Genomic DNA, 26,981 nt, shown 5'->3' on the forward strand with positions numbered 1-26,981 from the left:
TTACATTTTTAAATCTTGACAGCAATCCTGCAAGGTAGGTAGGGAGAGTTTTACAACGAGGAAACAGGCTTTGTGACTAAAGGCCACACGCTCAGTTTTAAAATGAGAAGCTTTGTCCTTTGTATGCACTGCTTTGCAGGAAGGCAGCAGAGAGGAGCCGCCACCGGCCGGTTCCCCAGCTCTGCAGAATGACAGGCTTCCTTTCATATCTGAGCAATCTCGAGGACCCCTCGTGACATTCAGATCAAGAAGATGAGATATCATGACCCTCGAGAGAAAAGGGCAGAGGACCCTGAAATCATACGTTCACAAACTCAAAAAGGCTCTGATGACATACCTTTCAAGGATGTCCCTGTTTTTGTCCTGGGGAGTAAAATATTAGGGGTCTCTTTGTTCGCTGAGATTTAAAAATTTTTAGAACACAATGAAGTTCTATTGAATGAAGGGATGCTGACTTTCTTGTCAAGGTTCAGAGAGGTTTAGGGCTATGCCTAAGGCCACACACCTGGTGGAGCCCAGAGGCGGGCGCTGGACCCGAGGCCAACCCTCTTTCCGGCCATCATGGACCATATACAATATCAGACTGGTTTGGACGAAGATGGGGAGGCCAGTGAAGAGGCTACTAAGGGTTCAGAGACCCAGCCAGGAGGAGGGGGCCAGGAGAGCCAAATGGTGAGGACTGTTGAGAAAGGCATCCCCTCTCTCCAGAATTTGGTGGACACAAGACCCCACATTTCCTTTCCATTTATGCTCCAGGTTTACCTCCTCTCACCCACGGGCTCCACGGGACAAAGTCAGGAAAGAACGGACTTGGGTGGGGTGAAGCTGAGGGGTTTTCCTGAGAAGGGAACCGGTATCTCCCGCTCACCTGCAGCTGGCGTTGATGGTGCAGAGTTGCCACCTAGTGTCGATAAGGGGTACTGCACCAAGGAACGCCACCTGTGATCACAAGAGCTCAGAGGAGCCACTTTTCCTCTTCCTCCTTCTACCTGCCTTCTCCGCAGAAAACTTGGCAGTCCCGTCTAAAGGTTACAGGCAGAAGGCCTCGGGCTCACTCTTTTTTTGTTGTTTTGTTTTGTTTTGTTTTTTGCGGTACGCGGGCCTCTCACTGCTGTGGCCTCTCCAGTTGCGGAGCACAGGCTCCGGACGCGCAGGCCCAGCGGCCACGGCTCACGGGGCCAGCCGCTCCGCGGCCCGTGGGATCCTCCCGGACCGGGACACGAACCCGCGTCCCCTGCCTCGGCAGGCGGACTCTCAACCACTGCGCCACCAGGGAAGCCCCTCAGGCTCCCTCTTAAGAGGGCTTGTGAGTCTTAGTAAGATGCTACAGCCTCTGTAACTCTTCTCCCCGCCAACCTGCCTGCCTTTCAGGTCATCATGTGACCCTCTATAGGGGCGCTCAGGTGCTGCAAGACCCCAGGCACCCTGAGAGCTGCCTGCCACCCAAAAGAAGCGCCGGGGCATCCAGTGTCCCAGGGTCTGATGTGGTCAGGCCTTGGGGCCCCAGGGATACTTTTCAGCTGTCTCCTCCTGGTGCCGTCTCCTCCCCCATGGCAGCCTTGAAATCCCCACCTCCCTCCCAGCAGCCTGCTCCACGCACATGCTCTTCTCACCCCTCATCAGGGTCACCCTCTGGGTCATCCTTGTCTCAGCCAGGGTTTGGTCATTCCAACTGACCTTTGGGAATGGACTTTGAATGTTACTCCATTGCCCATGTTACATCCCACGTCCCAGCAGGGCTCAATCTGCAGGCCTTGGATCGCTACTGCATCTTCCCTCCCTCTCCCCCCTGGGAGGGCCCTGTGGGCTGATGAAAGGGCACTCGCTTTGGTGGAAATACTCAGGTATACCCAACTCACCACTTACTAGCTGTTTGACTTGTGCCATTAAACTTGAGGCAACGAGGCCTCCCTAGGAAGACACCCTGCCCAGAAGCTCCACCCAGTAGCCATACATGAAAAGATGGACAGATCTGGTGACATAAAAACTGCAAACTTCTGTGCCATAAAAGGCGCCCTAGACAAAGTTAAAAGCCAAGCATATGGGAGAAAATATTTCCACCGCATGGAACTGATAAAGGACCAATATCTAGAAACGAAAAAAATGGGTCAACAAGTCAATCTTAAAATTGCAAAATAATCTAAGAGAAATGTGCATAAAGCCTAGGAACAGATAATTCATAGAAGAATCAGTAAAAATGGTCAATGAAGGTAGGAGAAGAGGCCCAACCTTACCAGTAATTAGGGAAACACCAATTAAAACTACGATGAGCCCCCTAGCATCCAGATCTCAGCGTCTAGAAGGAAGGCGCCACTGTTGGAACCAGGGCTCCCTGGAGAAATGGCTGCTCCAGGCCTGGGGCAGGGAAAGTGCATGGGGAGCCTGGGACATCTTGTTTGGGGCAGAAAGCAAGGCAGCTTTCAAAGATTAATGGGGTCATGTCAGAAGGACACGGGAACCAGCTGGAAGGGAGTCCCACTGGCCAAATTGTAACAATTTGAAGCTCAAAAAGAAAAATGATTGTTGGCAATCGAAATACATCAGGCTGATGAAAAGCCATGTGCTCCTAAGGAACTCCGACAGTAGAAATCCAGAGAAAGTCTTGGGACCCCATTGAGGCATCTACTAAACCAATATCTTAATGAGTACAAGGTGTGTTGAGGGAGCCGCCGGCTTCCATACGGAGTCTTAGTAGCATCAAGACGCGAAATAGGGACTTACCTGGCAGTCCAGTGGTGAAGACTCTGCTCTTCCAATGCAGGGGACACAGGTTCGATCCCTGATGGGGGAACTAAGATCCCACATGCCGCGTGGCCAAACAAAACAAAAAACAAAATAACGTGAAATAAAAAACACTTTATTTAGTTCTGTGCAGTGTTTCACCATTCATTCTAGTAAGAATGACACACAGTCATATGCATGTATCAAACTATGAGCTACCAATTGTGTAAGTTTGATGATTCTGCAGGTGAGTTTCGTGCTCTTCCAGTAGCATTTAAAAACTGGCAGTAGAGGACCTCCCTGGTGGCGCAGTGGTTGAGAGTCCGCCTGCCAATGCAGGGGACAGGGGTTCGAGCCCTGGTCTGGGAAGATCCCACATGCCGCGGAGCAACTGGGCCCGTGAGCCACAATTACTGAGCCTGCGCGTCCAGAGCCTATGCTCTGCAACGGGAGAGGCCACAACAGTGAGAGGCCCGCATACCGCAAAAAAAAAAAAAAAAAAGACTAAAAAAACCTGGCAGTGCACAATATGAAGATGAACTGTTAAAATTCATGCTAATAATTTAAACTTTTATTTTATTTTATTTTATTTTATTTTTGGCCAAGCCATGCAGCATACAGGATCTTAGTTCCCTGACCAGGGATCTATCCTGCACCCCCTGCAGTGGAGGTGCAGTCTTAACCACTGGACCGCCCAGGAAGTCCCTAAACTTTTGTTTTAAAGTAAATGGCATTCATAAATGACATTAAATAGCAAATAAAAAACACCAGGAAAAAGTTTTATATTTTATAACTTTTTAAATATTTTTATTTATTTATTTATTTTTGGCCGCGTTGGGTCTTTGTTGCTGTGCGTGGGCTTTCTCTAGGTGTGGTGAGCAGGAGCTACTCTCCTTTGTGGTGCGCGGGCTTCTCATTGCGGTGGCTTCTCTTTTTGCGGAGCACCGGCTCTAGGTGCGTGGGCTTCAGTAGTTGTGACGCGAGGACTCTAGAGTGCAGGCTCAGTAGTTGTGGTGCACGGGCTTAGTTGCTCTGCGGCATGTGGGATCTTCCCGGACCAGAGCTCGAACTTGTGTCCCCTGCATTGGCAGGATGATTCTTAACCACTGCGCCCCCCTGGGGCCTCTTGAAGTAACTCCCAGAGCAGACTCGGTTCAGCAGAAGAAGGAACAACTCAAGAGCCAGCAGGGTCCCAGTGGTCATCTGGCCCCTCACTTTCGACCGTGGTAACTGAGGCTTAACTGAGGGTGAGACCTGCTCGCGGTTGCACAGTAAGTCAGGGGAGACGGGAATAGCCTGCCTCCCCTGACCCTGGTCTGAAATGGTACCACCCACCATCTGGCCCTGAGAAACAGACTGTTCCCAGGAGCTTTCCTGTCTCAAGGCTCCCGAAGGCCTTTCCAGGTCCCAGAAATGGGTGGCCTCGGGCCTCTCCTGTAGAAGTGAAGCCGAGCTGGGACCCACTGCTCCTCCTGTGTGTGAACACCTGGGCTCCCCACCATGGCCCAGATCTCAGTTCGGGAGTAAGAAGCTGTGTACGTGAAGTCTAGAAACACTCCCGCTCTCCCTCCAGCTCCCCTCGCTCTCAGATCCCAGGTCCCTACTCGACTTCCTTAACCTCCCCCATCAGCTGCTTCTTTTGTGGGGTCCTTCTTTTTCCTCTTTGGCCCCGCCCCATGGCTTGTGGGCTCTTAGTTCCCCCACCAGCGATTGAACCCACGCCCCCTGCCGTGGAAATGCGGAGTCCTAACCACTGAACTGCCAGAGAAGTCCCAAGTGGGGTCCTTCTTTTGTGGGGTCCCAGGACCCATCTAGGACCCAGAGGCCATTGACAGGTCTGAGCTGCGGCCATGATTAAGAAATCGTTGCTGGGCTGCTGGGCGGAGACAGACTGCAGCGGGTGGCAGCTCCTGGAGTCCCTTTGATAAGGACACTAGTCCCATCATGAGGGCTCCACTCTCATGACTTATCACCTCCCAAAGGCCCCACCTCCAAGTCCCCCCACCGTGGGGATTAGGTTTCAACATACTGATTGGGGGGGGGGGACCCAACATTCAGATTCTCCTCCAGCGCCATCAGAGGGAGTGCGGCCCTGCCCACACCTTGTTTTCGGACTTCTGGCCTCCAGAACTGCAAGAGAAGACATTTCTGCTGTTTGAAGCCACCCAGTTTGTGGTAATTTGTTCCAGCTGCTACAGGAAACCAACATGATGAGTAATTCAAGTTTCCCAACCACCACCGGCTCTAGCTCTGACCTTCCTCACCAGAGCTCCATGCTCTCCTGGAAGAACCCCAACTTATAAGCAGATAGGGTAGGGGGTCCCCAGAGAAAGAGAACCAGGCATGGCTTTCTTGACAGAAGAGAAGCCATTTTTGGCCTACGCCATTTTGCGATCTAAGCCCGGCCACGATGCTTGCGCTTCAACGGGTCTCAGTAAGTAATGATTTTAAGGGAACAAAAGAATGCAGGAAAACATTATCAGGCAAGAGAAGTAACAATAGCAAAGAAAATGAATCAGTTGTAAAGACTCCCGGTTCTGTTCCAATGGTAAAGATGAGCCTGCAGCACTTTCTTGAGCTGTTTTGCAGAATTTAACCCACCTGGAGCGCTCAGCCACTAGATGAACCAGAACCTAAAGAATGATGCTGGTGTCCGTTTCTGACCCCGGTGACTTCAATCAACTAAAGCTTGGACTCTGTTGTCCTTTGCCCCCATTGGATGCTTTAATTCTTCTCCGCTCGAGCCCCTTCATGAATATGCATACGCCACCCAACCCCCCCCCCTTCATGAATATGCATGAACGCTTAGCTTAAAACTTCCCCAATTTTGCGCTTTAGGAAAGATCCCCGATGTTCCTTACTTGCTGGAAGTAATAAATCCTTCCTTCTCCTGCTGTTTGACTTGGTTGTATCTTCTGACTCAACACCCACCAAGAGGCGAACCCAGTTTTCGGGTTAACAAACTCACTGTCTCTGATCCCTGCCCTGTTCTCAGGGACCCACCTGACCTCCTCCCCCCACTGCTTCCCCAGGCAGGGGGCTCCTCAGGACTCCCAGCCTGGCCCCTCTCGGGGGAGACCCCTCCTCTCTGTCCCTCCTCCCTCTGCCCACCTGCTTCTGGTCTTTTGCTTTCACCCAGCTCTGTTTTCTCCCCTGCTGTTCCTAACTCATCCAGGGACTGTTTCCGAGCATCAGCTGTGGCTGGACGATTCTAAACAGGACAGAAGGGCAAGGAAGACAGATCCTGTCTTCATTAAAAATGTTGATATTGTTTCATCGTGGATTTTGTGGGCATTAATTTCTATTTTAAAAGATATTGGGACTTCCCTGGTGGCGCAGTGGTTAAGAATCCGCCTGCCAATGCAGGGGACACGGGTTCCATCCCTGGTCCGGGAAGATCCCACATGCCGCGGAGCAACTAAGCCCACAAGCCACAACTACTGAGCCCGCGTGCCACAACTACTGAAACCCGCGCGCCTAGAGCCTGTGCTCTGCAACAAGAGAAGCCACCGCAATGAGAAGCCTGCGCACCGCGACAAAGAGTAGCCCCCACTCGCCACAACTAGAGGAAGCCTGGGTGCCGCAATGAAGACCTGACGCAGCCAAAAATTAAAAGAAAAAAAGGGGGGACTTCCCTGGCGGTCCAGTGAACTTCGTGCTTTCACTGCTGAGGGCGCTGGTTCAATCCCCAGTCGTGGAACTAAGATCCCACAAGCCGAGGGGGCAAGGCCAAAAACAAACCAAACAATTGCATTAAAATATGATTTCTCTTGATTCTTGGGGGTTTGGGGTGCCCCTGTAAGCTTTGCCCCTGAGGCGAGTGCCTCACTCATCTCATCCTAGGCCAGCTCTGGCAGGCGAGGTCCACGCCTTCATGGCAGGCTGCGCTAATGAGGGAAGCGGACAGTCCAAAAGTGCAATATCAGGTCATGATCAGAGCCATAGGAAACCTAGACCAGAGCAAAGAGAGAGGGATGAGACAGGGCTGTTGTGTTGGAGGGGTGGTCAGGGAAGGCTCCTCTAAGGAGGTGATGTTTGAGCAGAGACCTGAGTGAAGGGAGGGACAGAGCCATGGGATGATGCAGGGGAAAAGCATTCTGGCACAGGGAACAGCAGATGCAAAGGCCCTGGGGCAGGAATGTGCACGTGCCTCTCAGGAACAGCAGGGAGGCAAGTGCGGCTGGAGCACAGAGAGGAAACTGAGGCTGGAGAGATGGGCCCTGGGCTAAATCGTGCCACCCAGTGGGCCAGGCCAGGACTCTGCATTCTGTTTGAGTGTGACTGTGGGAAACTGTGGAGGGTTTTGATGGGGCGGGGAGAGGGCTGACACAATCTTATTCACATGTAAAAGCATCCGCTGGGTGCTGAGTGGAGAAGAGGACGCAGGGGGCAGGAGTGGAAGGTGCAGGCTGTAGAGAAGGCCTTGCGGTTGCCTGGGAGGAGATGGTGGGCTCCTTCCCTGGGTCGTTTCAAACAGGGGACCAGCCAGAATCCCTGGGAACATGTCTAGCACGCGTGCCACCATGGAGTCAGCTGTCATTGTTGTCACTGTGTGACCCCAACATAAACCATTACTTGGGTAAGAGCTCCAGGAGGCTCCATGTAAGCAAAGAGATCTTGCTGTGAAACAAACACGTGCCAGATGATCCCAACTTAATAAAAAACGCAGTACATGTATGCCAGGTGTGATGTACGCCAGGTGTGATGTACGCCAGGTGTGATGTACGCCAGGTGTGATGTACGCCAGGTGTGATGTATGCCAGGTGTGATGTACGCCAGGTGTGATGTATGCCAGGTGTGATGTATGCCAGCGTAGGGACAAGGCTGCGAGGATTTACACCAAAACGGTAACAGTGGTTGCCTCTGCTTGGCGGGATCACAGGTAATTTTCCCTTCTTTGTGTTTTCCTTTTGTCCCCAAATTCCCTGCAGTGATCATATGTTGCTTTTGGAATCATGCAGAACCCCCGTGAATGCTATTTTTATTGTTTTGTTTTGTTTTGTTTTTTGCGGTACGCGGGCCTCTCACTGTTGTGGCCTCTCCCATTGCGGAGCACAGGTTCCGGACGCGCAGGCTCAGTGGCCATGGCTTACTAGCCGCTCTGCGGCATGTGGGATCTTCCCAGACCAGGGCACGAACCCGTGTCTCCTGCATTGGCAGGAGAATGACCAACAGTTCAGATGAGGGAAGTGTATCAGTGCCAGGTTGTGGGCCCCCCCCGCCCCATGGCTGAGGAGCTTGGACCGTCTTTGTGAGGTCTTTGTGAGGTCATCGGAGCCACTGGACACTCTTGAGGAGGAACAGGGCCCCTTTTGTCCCCAGCAGACTGAGCCGGTGGCCTTGTGAGGATGGACTGGAGAGGGCAGGGAGGCTACAGTGGGGGTTAGGCCTGAAACAAGAGGGCAACAAAAGAAAAGGACAATGGTCAGAGGTGGCGGCTGACTGCTCCGGGTTGAGGGTTTCATGTACGACAGAGAGGATCTAAGACCAAGAAACTGAAGTGACAGGGAGTCGTCTGGGGATGGAGTCTCTCTTTGCTGGGAAATACTGCAATTGGCCCTTGGTGCTAGTACTGTGGCACTCGCCACGTTCCCTACCACATGGCCATTGCCGATTGGACCACAGGTGGGCACCTCACCCAGGGCAGCCAGTGGCTTCTACAGTGGCCTCAAGTGAGAGCTTTGTCCACAAACACAGTGTGGGGTCAAACAGCATCTCTCTGCTGGGGAGTTTGAGAGCTGATTCCTCAGTGGGAAGCCGTGGAAGGCTGAGAGGCTGGGTCCAGAGGACTGGAGCCCCAGGGACTGTGCACACTGCAGTGGGGATGCTCAGGCCCACACTGAGGGCCGGGAGATTATGGGGCCTGGAGCTGTCCTCTCCCAGGCGACCACCCAGTTCCCAGGCCCCTGGGCAGCTGGGCTGGGGTCCCTCCTTCTAGCGAGGCCGGGCCATGTGGTTTTTCCTGACTCCCGGAGGCCTGACTCCCTTCTTTCAGCATGTCTGTCCTTCACCATACAGCACCCCTCACTTTGATTTTCCTTTTTTTTGGCCGGCGCTGCGCGGCTTGTGGGATCTTAGTTCCCCAACCAAGGATCGAACCCAGGCCCTTGGCAGTGAAAGCATGGAATTCTAACCACTGGACCACCAGGGAATTCCCCAGCCCCCTCTCACATTGGGAGCCTGAGTGGACCTCTGTTTCCTGCCACAAAAACCTTCTGACCCAGTGTCTCCAACCCTAAGGGACTGCCAAAGTCCAAACTCTTACCCTGGCGTGGCAATTCTTTTATCAAAGGTATCAGCTGAGCCACTCTGAAACCTACTGCCGTGGGAAGTGTGGAGGGGGCACTTTTTGAGGTCAAGGATGAGTGTTTTTCAGCTGTGGTACCTCGAAAGGATATTCTAGGAAAGCTCTGGGAATAGGGTGAGATGAATGAGGCACTTGCCTGGGGCACAAAATTTAAGGGGGGGGGCAGTAAACAAAGGAAATAATATTTAAATACAATATTTAAAAAAATCTTTACTGGGAAGTCCCTGGTGGTCCAGTGGTTAGGACTCTGCGCTTGCACTGCCCAGGACACGAGTTCGATCTCTGGTCAGGAAACTAAGATCCTGTAAGCCCAAAAAACAAAAGAAAGCCTGACTGTTAAAGAAAAAAAAAAAAAGATCTTTATTAAAACAAAAATATCCATGATGAACAAAAAATTCAAAATTTTAAACAAAGACAGGCCGTTGTTTCTTTTAATGACCCCACGTACGTGGCTCTTGTGTCCCCAACTGGGTTTATAAGTGTTGACATAGGTGAGCTAACAGCTTGGGAGATGTGGGGTTTTATGTAGTCTTTTTAAAAATGGAGCATTTATTAACTTTTTCCACTTGGGTCAAAACACGGGAGGATATTTTCAGAAGTATACATGCGGTGCACATTTTTTTCTTTTTGCCTCAGGCCCCGTTAGGGCACTACCTCCTTTAAAGCGAGAGAGGAAGTTGTGCTCCAGAGGAAGGAAAATAGGAACGTAACTTCGCCAGCCGCTCAGGCAGCGGCTTCCCGGGTGATGTTCCTATCGTGGCCAGCAGGGGTCGCTGTGGGGCTGCGCGGCCAGAACGGCTTGGCCGGGAAGGTGCCTCACAGCCTCTGCACCCCCGTTCCTAACACCCCATCGCTCACCGCTCGAGCACGCCAAGGGGGTTGACACAGTTGCTCAGCTCTTCGGCGACAAGGTTATCCCTGAGCATAGAGCACAAAACAAAACTCCAGTCGCTGCTCCTGTACCCTGTAGCCCCCTGCCCACAGCCTGCAGCCCACCAGGACACACGGGCCCTGCCCAGCATCACCTCTGTTTGGACCTTACCTGCCCCCCTACTCAAGCAGCATCCCTTGCTCAAGTGTAGGATGAATCACTAGTTGCCAGTGTCCTCTCTGTGGGGGGTTGGGCAGTGGAGAGAACCATTCTCAGGGGCCACATTCCAGAATGATTCCAAGCCAACCGAAGTGAACTGGGGAGGGGTTTTTCTTCCTAAAGACTACCCCCCACCTTCGACCACAGATGCCCCTTTTCCTCTTACTCCCCTCGGCCCCACTGTCCCCACAGCCCTCTGGCTCCGGCTCAGCCTGAGCCCGCCAGGGGCCATGAACTGGAAGTCTCTTTCAAGAGTCATCGCTCATCTTGGCCAGCAACCCACCCCCCGCCCTCCATCTGCTGCTTCCGGTGGCCTGACCGTCACTCTGTCCTGAGCATTCCCATGTCCCCAGCACGGTGGCGTGCATCCTCCGTCTTGCTCCTGGTACCTGCCTCGCCAGACAGGCCTCACGTTCACTCCTGTTTTAAATTAGAGGTGACCGTGGCTCAGAAAGTGTGAGTGACTTGCCCAAGGTCACACAGCATAGGGAGACAGCCCAGAGCCCGGGGCTCTCTCTTGCAGCGCCGCCTCCCTGGAAAGGTCTTGCCTCGCTCTGTCCTCTCCACGCTGCGTGCCCGTGTCAGTGCACACAGCTCACTCTTGGCCCCAGGTACTGGTTTGGCTTTCTAAGAGTGGTATTTATTTAGTCTCTGGATTGCTATCCAGCACCTCTGCTGTGCCAGGCCCAGGCGATGAAGGCCTGGATTCAACAAGTTCGCGGCCTGGGAGACAAGACCTTTCTTGTGTGTCAGCTGAATCTTCCCAGGCAGCCGGGAGCCCTCCCAAGGGACAGAGGCTGCTTCCTGCTTCTCCTGCAGCCCACCGGGGGTGGTGACCTCCTGGTCCCTCCTCAGGGAGTCGATGCTGCTGACTGTTGCCTCCATCATGAGTGAGGGCTGGGCAGGCCTGGCCCGAGGCTGTGGGGTGGGAGATAGGAGGGGCTGGGAGCAGAGAGCTCAGGGAAGGTATTGGGGGCCTAAGGCTAGTAAGGACACACTTCCTTTTTCTCAAACGCCCAGGGGCGGCCCCACCACTCGTACCTTGAGCATAAGGCCAGGCCTCAGCTCTTGGTGTGGGATGCCCAGCTCAGGGCCAGAAGGTGAAGGTCCTATCCTTGGCTGGCTTGGCTCACCGAACTAGCAGGGCCCTCCTTTCTGAACATCTCTCCCTTGAGTTCTCTCTCTCTTCTCTCCCCCACGTGAGGGAGGATATTTCCAGAACAAAAGAGGAAAAGCCCCCGGACTATTTTTTTTTTTTTTTTTGCTGTACGCGGGCCTCTCACCGCTGCGGCCTCTCCCGTTGCAGAGCACAGGCTCCGGACGCGCAGGCCCAGCGGCCATGGCTCACGGGCTCAGCCGCTCCGCGGCCGGGGCACGAACCCACGTTCCCTGCATCAGCAGGCGGACTCTCAACCACTGCGCCACCAGGGAAGCCCCCCCCCGGACTTTTTTAAACAAGCAGACTCCCTTCTCCCCTCCCACCTCTAGAGCCCAGCTTCCGTTCTGCAGCCCTGTGCTCCTGAGTGAACAAGCCGGGGCCCCCCACCACCGTCCTGAGCCCCAATCAGAAGGGCCCGCGACCAGCCAAGGCTGAGACACAGGTGAGGGGGACCCTTGGGCTGGGGGGTCGCCTTTCAAGAAAAAGTCCCGAGTCGAGACTTGAACTAAGGAGGGGAGACAGAGGCGAGGGGCAGGTGGCAGGAAAAGACCAAATGAGCGCGCACAGACACAGGAAGAACGAGTCTGTTTAATGACATGGCTCGGTCTAGTTACAAACATCAGAAACTACAAAAGGAGGACAGGCAGTTACACGGATGGCTGCACGAAGATGGGACAGGAGGACACAGGCACAGTAGCCACAGCAGCAAAACATCCTTGAGGACAATACACGTGACCAAGGGGCACACATTGGGGGGGTCCCCAGCAACGCTGACCTAGATGGATGGAGAGGGCTGACTGCAAGCCAGCAGCCAGGAGAGGCAGGGGAGGGAAGGCCCTCAGCCCTCAGAGCCCCAGGAAGAGACAGAGGCATCTGGTCCCGTCACCACTGCCCCACTGACAGCAGCCTGGATCCCCCTCCCGCCACGGCCGTCTGTCTTAGTGGCAAAGGCAGATGGAGCTGCCATCCGAGGTTTCTGGACCATGGCCCCTCCCCTGCTGCAGTCATCCTGTCCAGAGCTTCTGGCCCCCTTGCCCATTTAGGGGCAAGTCAGGGACCCACCTCCTTTTGTGGGGGCAGAGGTAGGGAACACCAAATCCTTTCTGCCCGAAGTGGAAAGCAGGAATGTGGGGAGCTGGTCAGAGAGAATGGGCTGGGCTTTGCTGGCAAGCTGGGTCACCCCAACCCTGCCCACGCAGGCCCGGGTCCCCTCCGTGCTGATGTGAGACCCCGTCATCTCTGCCGGAACACTCTGTTCTCTGCCCAGGAGCTGCCAGGACTCCTCGGTGGGCAGAACCGAGGCTTCACTCGTGCCTCTGGGCCTTACTGATACACATTATAGATATGTATGTGTATATATAGAGATATAGATTTATATATAGATTGTATATAGAATATATCTGTATATACGGTAGACGTGTGTGCGTGGTATTCTAGATAAGTGATGTGGAGACCTGTGTGTGGCCAGGCAGATAGAAACAGGGCTGGTTTGCTCCTCCAGTGACTCACAGGCCTGCCCCCGATTCCCGCTGGCCGCTCAGCTAGGTCTCTAACAGTGAGTAGAAAAGCTAAGAAGGGTGTGCCCGGCTCTCCAAGGAGGAAAGGTCCCCCACCCCACAGGCCACCCTCTGCGCCGCTGAGCTGGGGTCAGCAACCAGGCAGCTGATGCAACCTTCCGGCGGCTCCAGGGGGACTGTGGCCGAGGCCGAGGCAGCCTCTTTCCAGGAAGACGAGTCAGGGATTCCTCCAGCTTCCTTGGCACCCAGAGATGGAGGGTCAAGGAGCGTCTTCAGAACTCGGCCTTCTGCTCAAGGTGCTGCCAGGGAGCGGGGAGGAGAGAGGGGGTCCTATGGCCCCGAAGAGGGCAGCGTGGCCGGCGGGCTGTGGACGAGATAGGAGATGTAGGTAACAGGTTACTAGGGCCTTGGAGTGGGACGAGGGAACCTGGGGAGAGGGCAGAGGAATCAGGGGCTGCAAGGCCGAACGGTACCAGCCCAGAGACCCACAGGGCCCGTGAAAGACGCCCACTAGACCCAGCTTCTAGGCCCTTTTCCGCCAAGACCTCGGCCGGCCCATCTGAACCTCAGCTCTTTTTCTCTAAAATGTGAATCATGTCTGTGGTGCCCACCTCCGTGGGATCTGAGCTACAGAACTGCCTGAAAGTGTTCCACAAACTGCAAACAGTGAGCTCTCTTCCTCTTAATTCTGAGACATGCGCACTCCCTGGTTGGCCTGTGGTGCCCCCTTGGGCCACCCATGGGCATTCTCTGCACACGCAGCCCCTTTGCACTCACCACCCCCAAACTCCGCCCCCTCCTGACCACACACACACACACACACACACACACACACACACGAGTGCGAGCACACCCTGAAGCAGAGACAGTTCGATAAACAGTGGCGTCTGGCTCGCTATTACGTCTCTGATAAGCGAGGCTGGATGGAACCTTCTAGAACTCTGCCCTGTAACTCTCTCTCGCCCTCCGAACCCCTATGGACACTGGCAGTAGTGGGGTCTGCAGGCCCGGGCCCAGGGAGACACGCCCTCTTGGGGGGGTCACACCCGTGTTCCCAGGAGACCAGAGGTGGCACCAGAGCGTGCAAAGGGATGAGGGGACAATTCCCCTCAGCTGGGGTAACCCAAATGTGGGGTGCTCAGGCCCAGGAAGGCGCAGGGCCCCGGCCAGTCCCCACGGTGGCCCATCTCCATTCAGTGCACAAGGAACAGAAAGGGGGAGGCATGAAATTTCAGCGGTTTCCTGATGCTTGGGGTTTGGCGAGATTTAAGTCCCAGGGGTCCAGCTACGGCAAGAGAGGGGAGGGGACAGGGCTTCGTGTCGGGAAATGCTGTCCATGTGTTTCTGATTCACTGGGGCTTGCACGGGCCAGCTCTCTCTCTTCCGTCCCTCTAGGCCCCTATAAAAAAGCCCTTTTCTCTGGAAGCAGGAAGTCTCGTCTCCTGGCTGTAAACAAACTCATCTTTGGCGGCAGAGCCTGCCTGGGGAGAGGCGTGGGAGGGCAAGCCCCCTCCCCCCACTGACCCCTCCCCTGCCCTCTGGCTGCTTCCGGGCTGCCGGCTCTGCCAGCTCTGCCAGCTCCTCCTCCGACAGGTAAAAATCGCCTGCCTGCTTCCGTTTACTCTGAGGTCTGGGGCGGCCCGGGCCCAGCTGTGAACATCTGGAGTCGCTGCCTGGCCATTGCCAGCAGCCCCCGAGGGCTCCGCGCTCTCAGGGTGGCGAAGGGAGCGGCAGCAAGCGGGGGCCAGTATGGTCAGAGGCAGGAAGGCCGGGAGGCCGGGCCTCTGCAGGCTGCCCTCGGGGGACCTACTCCGCGGAGCTGCGCGGGGATGCCTGTGTGCAGGAGGTCCGGCCGGCTCCGCGGACCAGCTCGGAGCCCGGGGAGGGGACGCCGCCTTTTCCCTGGGAAACTGCTGGGAATGTTTCTCTCCAACGCGTGTCCCGAGCCGCTGGCTGACCCCTGCTTCCCATTCCCGCCTCCGCTCCTCTCCCCCCTCCCTCCTCCAGCCCTGCCTCCGCCCCTCCATTGAGCTCCCAGAGCCCCAGCCCCTTGGGGGCCCAGGGAGGCCGGAGTGTTCCCAGCCGCCAAGTCTGGGGGCCAGCCCTCCCCTCAGGAGTCACCAGGCCAGCCACCCTCCTGGAGCCCGTTCCCCGGGGGCCCTCACCCCAGAACTGGGAACCCGGCCTCCGGGGTCAGCCCAGAAGTAAACCCCCCTGCTGGTGTGCGTGGGAGGGACACCCACTCAGGCCCCGGGTGGGCCCCGGCACGAGCGTGCGTCCTCGTGATTCTCCTGGCTCCAGCCTTGCTGAGGCCAAGGCCGGAGGGAGCGCGGTCAGCATTAGATGCAAAACAGCCCCATGTGATTGGTACCAGGGAGGAAGTGGCCAGAGCCGGCCTGGGCTGCCTCTGGGCCTGATGAGCGGCCTTCCCGCCAGGAACCTCTGGAGCCTCTCTGCCCGGCAGCCTCGGTCTTGGGGTGCCCTGAGTGTCCACTGGCTCTAGGGAAAGAGAAGGCTCTGCCCGAGGAGAATCTGTTTGGGGTCCCCGGCGTGAGCGGGCCTTTTCCTATCATGCCTGATCTTTAATGTGTCAGACCCCAGGTCCACCCTCCTGGAACTGTTCCTGCCCCGGTGGTCAGTCCCTGGGCGCTAGGAGAGGTGGGAGGCCAGGGGATGGGGGAGGATGCGGCAGGGAGGCTGCCTCCTCACGTGGTGGCGTTGGGGACCTGCTGTACCCAGCCCACTTCCTTGTAGGCAGCGGTCACGTGGCTGTAGATGAGGCCGCGAAGCTTGGCCCAGGCTCTCTGCGTCTCGGGTGGGAAGTCATTGGCAAATTCCTCGGCAATCACCTCCAGGATGACCCCAGAGAGGATCTGGGTACAAAGGAAGGAAGGGGGAGTAAACGCCTGGGCATCCTGCCCTCTGCAGCCCCAGAATCCCTTCTGTCCTGTGTTTGGCCAAGGGGATTGTTCATTAAACAAGAAGCTGGCAGCTTTGGGAACCAGACACCCTCAAGACACAGCCCCCATCCTGCCGCCCCTCCCGGGAACAGCCATGCCGGGGGAAGAGGCTGCGTGGCCCAGTGGCCCGCAGGCGCTCATTGGTCATGGGGCTCTGGGGTGGAACAGGGTGGGTGGTGGCTGGCAGCACCCGTCCGGTGACATACCTTGAAGTACACAGGCTCCACCTTGTGCTTGAGGGCGTGGGCTTTGCCCACGAGGGCGAGCACAGAGGACACCTTCTCGGGGTCGTGCAGATTCTCCACCACGGTGTTGAGGGCCCCCATGACCCGGCAGGCGTGCTTCCGCAGCTGCGGGCTCCGCTCCATTTCCAGGGGCTCCTCCATGTGCTTGAACTGGCTGAAGTACTGCTTGGCCGACGGGAAGTTCACAAAGAACCTGGCAGGAGGAAGCAGGTGGGTGCTGAGCAGGGGGTGGCCTCAGGCCCCACCCTGAAGTGTCCAGACGATGGTGGGGGGGTGGTACGGAGGTGGGAGAGGCTGAACCCACCCTCACCCCACCATGTGTAGCAGTTCCTCAAACACACACCCTTCCTCTGGACGACCTGGCTTACATGCAGACCCCTCCCCAGTCCTGGCCATTTCTATCTGCCAGGTTTGCAGCTTCCTCTCCCAAGGAAGCAAGCTTCCTTGCTTTTTGCCTTCTTTCCAAACTCCACACACCCTTCAAGGCCTGCTCCAGTCGCAGCTGAGAGGGTAAGAGCCTGCTTTCTGGAATCCCCAGCCGGTGTGCCCTTGGGCAAGTTAACTTTTCTGCAGTCAAATGCTCTATCCCTGAGCTATACCCCCAAGTTAACTTTTCTGAGCCTCAGTTTCCTCATCTATGAAATGGGCATCACTGTTCCTATCTTGGTTGTGAGTCGTCGTGGTTGTTGGGAGGATGAAATGAGAAACAGCATGTGGAGCCCTGGCACAGTGTGGACACAGGGGGCTCAGTAAATGCCACCCTTTTTTATGAAGTCAGAGCTCTCCTCCTAAACAAAGGAAGGCCCGAGCGGCTTAGCTGACTTAGCTCAGGTCATGGAAGGGAAGAAATGAGACTCAGTCCTCCTCCCAGCCCAGTCCCTTCCCTATTCACTACCCTGCTTCCCTCCTTAGCCTGCATAGTCATCGGTTGATTTAATTAAAGATATGGATTGATGTCACCAGCCTGGTGAGTCCTTCACGTCTGTCTGTACATCTTACCTCTCCAACCAGCCTGTGCACTTCTTGGGGCAGACCCCAGGGCTTTCTAACCCTTCCCTCTCCAGTTTATCTGAAATTGTCTAATTCCCCCCCCACCCCCCCACCCCGCCTAATATCACATTCACTGGGTCGCTCTCATGCTTGAAAACATTCCATGGCTCCCCACTGCCTACCGGACAAAGTCAAAACTCCTTAACCTCAGATTCCAGGCTTCTTAGAAACTGTCCCACACCCGCTTCTCCAGCATGGGGTCCACATTCTTCCCTACGCTCCAGCCCAACAGCTTCACTTACCATGGGTTAAAGATTCCTCGGCATGCTGGGCCCCTTCCACGTGGTGGACCCACCCCTCCTTCCCCCGTGTCAGCTGGGCCTCTCCCTGAGCGCCCGGCCTGGCCCCGGGCGGCCGCTTTCCCTCCAAGGCCATTAGTGTGTTCCCTGCCACCTTTCACGGCTTCTTCCTTGTGTGTCCATCTGGGTCCTGCAACCCCAGGGCAGAGCCCGGGTCTCATGCACACTCTGACCCATCACCTTGGCGCAGAGCCCTGCACTTTGCCGGATGGTGGTGATGACATCTGCGATCCCTCACCCAGCTGGGGCGGGAGGTATGTGGCCAGACTCAATCAGAACTTACATAACTGAAGCCTCAGAAAATGGATGGAATGTCCTGGACCTGTTTTCTCAGGTTGTTTCACACTTTTGGAGTGTCCCCTTTGTGATCAGAGAGAGCTGGTAATTTGCCAAAACAGCCCTTGGGGTCTGGGGTCGGGTCTCAGATCTGAGAGCTGGAACAGATGCAGGGAGAGCATCTGGCCCCGGCCACCCTTTCAGGCTACGAGGAGGGCCCCTCTCGGAGGCCAAGTGTGACCTCGGGCACATCGCTTCGCAACCTCCTGTCTGCAAAAGTGTGAGAGAAGTCCATGCACCCCTGCTTGCTACTTCACAGCTGTACTGGTGAGGACAAATGACGTGATGGGTCTGAAAATACATTGGATTTCTCTGGAGAAGCGTCGTAATGAAGGACAGATACAAAAAACCCAGTCTGGATTTAAATGAGGATCTCTGACTTTAGAGGTTTTACATTGCAACAAAAATACTAATTTCTATTTGGCTGGTGAATGACAATGTGCAGAGCATCTCCACTTGTTATTTCATATAATGCCACAACGAAGTGGGTATTACGTCCACTTTACTGATGACAAAATAACAGGAACTATTTATTGAGCACTTACTATATGATCTCATTAATTCTTGCGATATCCTCCTGAGGTTAGCACTGTTTTTATTCCCACGTTCTGGATTAGGAATTGATGCCCACGGCTGCATCAGTGGGCCAAGCGGAGTGGGTGGCTGGACCAGGAAGGAGCCGGGGCGGCCCCGGCTATCATGGCTTCCCCGGACCGCCTCAGAGGCTGCTCTGCCGGGGATGGTAGCCTGGGACCCGGTGGGTCTCCCGTTATGGCCCTAAGGATGGTCCCAATGAGCCCTTCTTCTGGGCCAGGGGAGTCAAGGGGCCTTGCGCTCTGCTCCTTCATCCTGGCGTTTCTCTGTGCCCCCCCCCAACCCCCGTGTTTACTCCTGACCCTCCCAGTTCCGGCCTGCGCTGCTGGGAGAAGCCTCAGCAGCCAGCTTGGGGAGTTTCTCAGCTTCCAGAGGCATCTGGGCTTCCAGGAGAGCCTGAAATAGGCTTGTCTGAGCGTGAGGGGGAAGGCGGCAGAGTTACAACCGGGAGAGGAGCCTTCCTAGAGCATGCATGCTCCCTCTTGGTCTCCTCCCGGCAGGGAGAGGAGGCGTGGGGTCTGGGCAGCCCCTCTGGCACCATCCTCCAGGCTGCTACCTCCTCACAGGAGGAGTGTTGGGGTGTGGGAGTGGGGAGGGAGAAGGTGAGAGTGCCCGGTCAGAGGGCGACTGTCTCGGGCTCTGTCCCGCCCGCCCGTCCTTGTTGATGGGGTGTAAAGACAAGAGGGGTCTGTGACAAAACTGAGGGGCACAGGATCTGGGGAGGGGCCTTATCTGAGAAGCTTATCAGTCGAGTCCCCCTAACACCCCCTACTGGGGCGGACATCAGGAGGAGAAAAAGGAAAGGGAGGCTGGTGGGACTTGGGGCTGGGTGAGGGGGTGCCGGGCCAGCTTCTCTTCTGAGCTGGGCTGGGCTGGGCTGGGCTCCCGGCAGCAGAGGTGGGGTCAGGCGAAGTGTGCCTGGGGTTATCAGCGGCCCAGATCTAACTGCTATCTCAGGCTTTCTCAGGTTAACTGTGGGCCTCCCTCTGAGCCCTGAGCACTAGGCGACCACCTCCCCAGCCCAGACCCAGTGCCCATTGAGGAACGAGTTCCCCTCTGGGGAACTAGAGGGGTACAGAGAAAGGATGAAACCCTTGCCAAGAGCTCAGACTCTCCAGAAACACCCCAGGGTTCAGCTCCTTCCTCGGCACCCCCCATTCCTGGGGAGGTTGGGTGGGACCCTAGGCGCTGGATCTCGGACACATCCCTGACATGTCCTCACCGGCAAACGGCAGGGCGTCAGGACAAAAAATCTCCAAGGTCCTTTGGACTTTGCCTCATTTCCTCTTGGTGACCCATGTGCACACCCGGGTGCATCCTGAGGCCTGGGGGGCCCGCATGTGCCGACAACACAGCGGAGAGCAGCCCTCCGGGGACGCAGTCTGGCGCATCTGTGACTCCACTGTCCACGGTGTGCTTGTGTGGGCTCGCACGTGCAGAGCTGCACCTCCCAATGTCTGATGGCTTCGGGATCTGAAATCCCCTCTTAGCTTCCCCACCACCCCCGGCTGTTTCTGGGCCTGGGAGCTGCCCAAATAGCTGTCCCTTCCTGAAGAATCCTCCTGGAACTCCTCAAGAGTGCTTCTTGCTCTTTTTTCTCCAAAATCTGTTTCTAAGTTGGAATCAGGGCACATCGATATGGAGCTGAGTAGGTCCCAGGCTTGGGGGAGGCACAAAGGAGAGAGTTCGGGAGAGAAAGAGGAGCCAGAGACGGGGCCAGGACTGGGAGACAGGCATGCACTTCAACTGTCCTTTCCACAGACAGGTTTCACCCCATCTTCAAACAATCAGACTTTCCAGATCTGCCCTAGATTTGACAGCTTTCCTCTGCCAAGGACAGAGGGTTAAGGGGACCTCCCTGCCTGCGCCCCCAGGGACCGGCATATGTGGGAAGAGAGCACCGATCTGTAGCTGGAGTCAATTACTAGCTTGTGTGGCTTGGGGACATTAACTATATGGGAATGGTGTGCATGTGCACTGGTGTGTAGGTGTGTGAATAACAGTGTCACTCTGTGTGTGTGCATGCCTCGGGGGCATGTGGTGCCTGAATGACCCCTGAGCCCAAGACACATGACCCTTTCTCCCCAGATCGGGGTTTCAGGGTGGGGCCCTGTCTCCTGAAGCTTCTCCATTTCCCTCCGCCAAACTCGGCAGGGACTGTATCCTAGGGGACTGTTTGCTTCTCCACTCGCCTGCACCTCACCTGGGAGCTCCCTGCTGGCCTGGCCCCAGGGGCAGGAAGGGGCCAGCTGGGAAAACCGGACCTCCAGGGTCTACTCCTTCTGACCTCTATTCTTTCGCCCTTTGCTCTGTTCTTCCAAGTCTCTGAATACAGAAAGGGGCTGAGCTGGAGAAAGGGGTTTGCTCCTTTGTCCTCCTTCTTGGCTGGTCCTCAGTTTTCCTGTCTCTAGAATGGGGAGCCCCCAAGGCCCCCACTGGAAAGGCTGGTAAAATGTGTGTCCATAACAGCTCGGTTGCGTGGCTGGGGTCGCTGGTGAGGAAGGCATGGCTGGCTGAGCCAGGAGTTCTGAGGCCCGGGAGGGGAGGGAGATGGAGGTGCCCTCCTTCTGCGTCTGGCTCCTAGTTCCTGGTGAGCACCTCGCCCAGAGAGAGCTAGGAAGGGCTCGGCCAGGGCTTCGTCCACCCCAAGGCGCCCCACGCTGCCCGCACCCCGACCGGCCCGGCCCCAATCGCAGCTGGGGAGGTGGCGCCCGAGCTCGGACCCGGGCCGAGCCCGCCTCTGCCCGGAGCCGCTGCCGCCGTCCCTCCCCCGGGCCCGGCCGGGCCGGGGCGACACCTACCGCACCAGGATGGCCACCCCCACGTCCTCGCAGTTGGCATAGAGCCGGGCCCACGTCGCCTGCACCGCCTTCCTCTCCGCCTCGGACAGCTCCTCGCTCCGCTCCCTGCGCTCTATCTCCATCTCACCCGGCACTTTCTCCATGAGCAGCTCCCAGCGCAGCCCGGCTACGCTCGGCGGCGGCGGGGCGCGGGGAGCCGGGGCCGGCTGCGTGTGCCGCTGGCGGGCGAGTGGTAGAGCGCGCCGGAGGGAGGGAGCGTGTCTGTGCGCGCCGGGTGTGTGTGTGTGTGTGTATGTGTGCGTGCGTGTGTGTGTGTGTGTGTGTGTAGGGTATATGTGCAGGGGGCGGGGGACCGCGAGCGGGGGGCGGGGATGTGGTCTGCTGGAAAAACATGAAAAAAAAAAAGATCCGCTCCAAACCCCCAACCCCTTGTCCGTGAGCCAGTTCCGGCAAGGTGAAGGTTGGGCGGGGTGCCCGCCCTCCAGGCCACCGCGGAGTTTGACTGCCGGGCGGGGCGTAGGTGGGGCGGGTGTACTGAGGGGTCCCGGGAGGAGGAGGAGGCGGGCAGTCACGGGGCGCCGGGCCGCACGGGAGTGCGCCGCGGCGCGTGCAGGTCTGGGGGCACCGGGTCGCGGCTCACGCGCTGGGCGAGGCCGGGGCGTCTGCGCGTGTGCCCCCTTCCCGCGGCGGGGAACTGACTCTAAGTCGAACACTCCCAGGCATTTGCGGCGTGGCCGCCAGCCCGAGGGGGCGGCGCGAGCCCCTCCAGCTGCGCCGCGGTCCGAGCTGAGTTCCCGCTCGCTCCCGGCCTCTCCCGAGCCAGCCGGGGGGCCGCGGCGCCACCCGCAGAGCTCTGGACCCCAGACTCTGGAGGGTTTAGGACTGGGGTCATCTCCCTACGCCAACACCTTACAGGAAAACACCAATGCGGGGATGGGGGGCGGCTGTCGAACTTGAGCGCCAGAGGCCTGCGCCAGCCTTTCCTTCCCGCCAGCACTCCTCCCCCTCGGGGCACGCACGTGGCGTCAGAAAGAAGGCCCTGGGTGGCTTACTGATGACACAGGCAGGCCCAAACCTGGCGCCGCTCCTAATTCTGACCGTGGGGGAGAAAAGCTCGAAGGAGAGGCCGCTGGGCCGGGCAGAGCGGACCTGCGGTGGGTGGGTCGGTGGGGTTGCCAGGAAGTCTTGGTGGTGGGGGAGGCCCAGGGCGCTGGAGACATCTCAGCCACCAGGACCTGGATTAGGGAGGGGTTCTGTGGGTGGAGGAGACAAATTCTTGTCCTGGTGGCCTTCTCAGGGAAGGGGATTGGACCAGAGGTGGGGACTGTGCCTCTGAGAGCCACCTGGTCCCCACCCTGCAAGCAGCTGCTCGATTCTGGTATGGAGGGGGTCCCACCTCTGACTCCCAGTTGAAGCCTGAGGCCAGACCCGGGCTGCAAGCATCTGAAACATGTGACACATGTGACGGCTCTTGTGGGGTGTGTCCAGTTCTCCCTAAGACTCCCTGCTGACACTGCCCTTCCCAAGTCTGTGTCCACTGCTCAAGTATGGCAAGAGGTGGCGGCTCTCCTCTTCAGCTTTGGTTTACGTGTTTATTTTTAAAAATTCTATTTCAAAGCAGAGGGCTCTAGGGCACAGCCCTAGCTCCGGGCCTTGCTGGAGCCCAGGGTTCAGGTACGTTACTGGAATCCTGGGCGGGAGGCCTCTTGCCGCTCAGGTCTCAGTTGAGGGAGGGAAACTCTAATGCCCTCTTCTGGGGGTCTTGGAGAGAGATGGAGGAGAGTGTGTGGGCTTAGTTTCTTACGCCACTCTCAGACCCGTGTTCTCTCTTTTGGCCTGTGCTCCGCGTGCTTCCTGGGCCGCCTCTGATAGCTTCCCAAGAGCCAGTGCAGTGGCCATCCAAACGGCTGCCCAAGAGGTTCCCCTGGGATGTGGACAGAAAGTAGGAGAAATCTTGATTCTATTCACTTTGATCTCACCCTTTACAAGTTTTATGTATGTCTCTGGTGCGGGACTAATACAGTTTGCACAGTAATATAGTATATAATTTATGAGTGGATGCATATATCCCTTTTCCTGAGTGCACACTTAGATTCTGCCTTTTACTGAAGAAGGTATGTAATCAGAAACATTTGGAAACGGCTGTCCAGAGGTTAGAAGTGAACCACTTAGCCAGCCCTTCACTCCCTGGCCTCCCTTGTCTTTCTGGCTTCATCATCTATATTCTTCCCCTGTCCTCCTCCCCTCCCGATGCCTCCCCTGTGACATCATGACTCCACCAATACTCAACTTCCAGTTGCCAGAACATGCCCTGTGCTTTCACGTCTGCAGCCCTGGCGGAGTCTTCTGTCTGTGGGCCCACCCTTCCTTGAGCTCCTGCAAATACAGATGAGCCCAGCTCCTCTCTGAAGATTCCCCTGATGCTTGCGACTCCCAGAGTGCTCTGTAGGCACCATGAATAGACTAAGTCTGTCTGTGGTGGTCATATGTTTAACTTGCCCGTGCGTTTGTCTAGACTCTAAGTCCCTTGAGGGTCAGGCCCAGGGCTTACTTATACCTACATCCAGAACAGACTGAGGTCGATTTACCCTGCCACGGGGAGGGGGGACAACCGGGTCCAGTGAGGTCAATCAGTCTTCACAAGGTCGGCTCTGCTGACCCCACTAATCAGCTTGAGCCTCCTAATCCGTTGCCTGCAGGAGCCTCAGTAAGGACCGCAGGGGCTCGGGAGAGCTGGCAGGGGCCATCTTGGCCTTCTCCTGCGGACGCGGTCTGGAGGGGATGGGGCAGCTGAGCCATGTGCACTACCCTCTTCCTGCTCAGCACCTTGGCCATGCTCTGGCGCCGCCGATTCGCCAACAGGGTCCAACCGTGAGAAACTGACTGGGCCATGGGCTGGGGTGGGGGAGAAACTACTGCGCTGGGTTACAGCCAAGCTGAAGGCGGGCGGGGGCTGCCTGGGCTCCAGGGAGGCTGGGAGGGACTTGCCAGGGAGCCCTGAGAGGTTCCCCCTCGAAGTAGGGGGAACTTGGAGCCCTTCAAAGACGCTGGCCACAGCCTCCGGTTCCAGAGCCCAATGTGGCTTAGGTCTTGCAGAAAAGCAGGAGCGGGGTCTGGGGTCTGGGTGCTGCCCACAGCTCTGCCTGCCTCTTTTCCCTCCCACAGAGAGCCCAGTGGAGTAGATGGGGCAGTTATGGGCAGCAGCTTGGAAACAGACCTCCAGTCCTCAGGCAGGTAAGGCAGAAGAGTCTAGGGTGGAGGAGGAAGGGTGTCGCTAAGGAGGCTGCCGCTGTCCCCTGTCCCTGCCCAGGCCCCGGGGGTGTTCGTGGGTATGTGTGTGTGTGTGCGCGTGCGTGTTCCACGCTGGCCCCTCACCCCAGCTACCCTGTTCACTGTATGCCTAGTGGGCAGGCCGAATGTCTGTTTTCTCCAGTTGGGAATGGGACTCTCAGCTTCTCCTCTGGACCAAAATTTCTCTGCCTTGCTTGTCCTAGTGCGGGGTGGTCCCCAGGGTCCCTTCTGTTGGAAGGTGCAGGGGGAGTGGAGGGAGGGATGAGGCAGAAGCAGCTCTGCGTTGCTTTGCTTGCCTTCCCTTCCCCCTCCCTCTCCCGCTGCCCGCCCCCCTGCCCCCCCAGCCTCGGCAGCAGCGGAGCTGCCTGAACCTCCAGCAGGATTCGCTGTCCAGTCCCCAATAGAAGGCGCAGGAGGAGCATGACATCATCAGCACTGAGTGCCATTGGCTGGGCAGTCCCTGCGGGCAGGACACTGTCTCCAGAGGCCAGAAAGTTAACTCTTCCCTATTCTGGAGCCATGTGGCCTTTACCAGGGGTGAAGATTGGGAAACTTCTGGACTTTTCCTTCCCTGCTGACTAGTGTCCTTTGATGATAGGGGCTCTATGCCCAAGAAGACACTGAAAAGTCAGAACATATTTCTGAAGAACATACAGTTGGAAATGTTCATTTGTGCCTTTGGGCCCATCTAGTGTGGGGGACCTATCTGAAGAGTGATATTCTCTGCTGTGGAAGGATCTTCTAGCCCCCGGCACTGCTTCTCTCACTCCCCTGAAAGGAGGCTCAGACGGCTAAGACAGTGAACATGCACGCTCGCCTGTGCACCCCACGTCTCTTCCAGGGAGTGGGCGATGTGCCTGCAGTGTGCCCCATAAATACGTCAAGGTTGGCAAGCCGAGAACTTGGGTCTTTCTCTGTGTCTCTGCTCTGACTTCTCAGTCCTTGGGTTCCCCCAGGTTTGGAATGTCAGAAGGCCTCCTGGGAAGCCCAGGGCCTGTGCAGGAAGCAGAGTCATTTCTGTGACGCCCTTCCTCGATAGCTGGGCTAGCTGAGAGGGTCACAATGGTGCCTAATTATGGCTACCGGTGAAATGGGCTGACACGTTTAAAATGACGATCACTGGGCCCTCAAATGCTGACTGGCCCTCACTGTTGAGTTTGGGTCTGGAGCGGGGCAGCCTGAGTTTAAATCCTACCTCCGCTCTTACTGAGAGGCTGTGGGCAAATTATGTAATCTTTTTATTCATATGTATAAACTGTGATTAATAACGGACTGGTTGTGAGGTTTCTGTGAGGTTTAAATGAGATAACCATAGTAAAGCACTCAGCACAGAGTAACTGCTCAGTTAACGCCAGCTCTACTCTTGCTGTTATATGATCAGTGCTTTATTCTTCCTCAGGGGTTTCTCATACATTAACTCACTCGGAAGTCTCCATGGCCCCAAAGGTTTGGCAGTTCAGGTGTTTCTAGCTCTTGTCAATGGTGCAAGAAGCTGAGGGGCAGGGAGACGTAAATGACTTACTCAACATCGTCCACCCAATTTGTGGCTGATGTGGGACTGACAGGTCCCTGACTTCAGGCAGTCCATCTCCTCGACTGAAATGCCCCTGGACCTCCTGTCGGGAGAGAAAAGGCCAAATCTGGAACCATCTGGCCGGGCCTGGTCTGCTGTGGCCTTGCCAGAAGGAAGCAGTTGCCTGTTAACTCCTTGGGACCCAGCTAACTGGTCTACCAACCAACCCCTTCTGCCAGTGGTGGCTCCACGGAGGGCTGGCCCAGCGGGGCAGTAGACGTGAAAGTTCTGCTCTCCGGTTCCACAGTCATAAATTCCAATTGGCTTCTGGGGTGTTGCTGATTCACCCTCAATAGTGGGGTGAATCGCTAGGCTTGGGGGCAGGAGGAAGGGGAAGGCTGGAAGCGTGGGAGGGTCATCCTCCAGTCTCCTGACTCCATGCTCTTTTCTGTTTAGAGAGAAAGAACCACTGAAGTAAGCCCTCGCCTCTTCAGGAGGAGCTCCGCGCCAGGGCCAGGGATCAGCTGGCAGGTAGGGCAGGGGCTGCAGCCTGGAGGAGAGAGGGCAGGGCTGGGGACAAGAAAGGAAGAATACAGAGCACGCAAGGCCTGGCCATGTGGGAGCAGAGCAGGCTGTCTTCAGCTCTGTGGTCACGATGGAGGTTAAGGGTAGGAGGGTGGACTCCTTCCGTCGGCTCCTACTTTGAGCCTGTTATGTTCCAGGCCACAGGGCAAGGGTTAGTTTTAAGAGAACTACGTGTGGTCTCAACAGCATTTTCTAGGCCTGGGGATGGTGGTCCTGCTGGGGGCCTGAGGGCTGTCTAGAGGACTTCTCAGGGAGAGGCAGTGCTCTGGGATGCCCACTCTGAAATACAAGGCCCCGCTCTGGGGTGGGAGAGAGAGCCGACCCGGCTTGGTTTTCTCTTTCAGCTCACGTCCTGGTGTGCCCCCCACCCCCGAAGGACACCGTGGTGGAAGGAGCTGCAGGAGGGAGACTAGGGAAAGCAGCCATTGAGAAGGTAGACTCCCCTTTTCGGCCCCCAGACCCACCAGTCTGCGCTTCCCCCAAGGCCCTGGCTCTGGGGCTTCTGAAGCTGGG

The 26,981-nt window shown here is 56.7% G+C and overlaps 1 protein-coding gene across 2 annotated transcripts; it reads right to left on the minus strand.

The window, feature by feature from the left end:
- Positions 1–11,847: 11,847 nt before the first annotated feature.
- On the minus strand, positions 11,848–21,395 carry CYGB (cytoglobin). 2 transcript variants are annotated; one of them, XM_027080791.1, is made up of 4 exons: positions 21,080–21,395; positions 15,961–16,192; positions 15,530–15,667; positions 11,848–13,158 (listed from the first exon to the last, which is right to left on the minus strand). In XM_027080791.1, the coding sequence occupies exons 1-4, from the start codon at positions 21,220–21,222 to the stop codon at positions 13,054–13,056; spliced, it is 618 nt and encodes a 205-aa protein (XP_026936592.1). In that variant the 5' UTR covers positions 21,223–21,395; the 3' UTR covers positions 11,848–13,053. The 2 variants fall into 2 exon arrangements, with proteins under 2 accessions (XP_026936592.1, XP_026936593.1); XM_027080792.1 differs by having other exon boundaries at positions 15,504–15,667; positions 21,080–21,391.
- Positions 21,396–26,981: the final 5,586 nt, after the last annotated feature.

Source organism: Aethalodelphis obliquidens, unplaced genomic scaffold (assembly GCF_003676395.1).
Source record: "Aethalodelphis obliquidens isolate GAN/ISIS:26980383/991018 unplaced genomic scaffold, ASM367639v1 scaffold44, whole genome shotgun sequence".
In the NCBI taxonomy this organism is placed as follows: domain Eukaryota; kingdom Metazoa; phylum Chordata; class Mammalia; order Artiodactyla; family Delphinidae; genus Aethalodelphis; species Aethalodelphis obliquidens.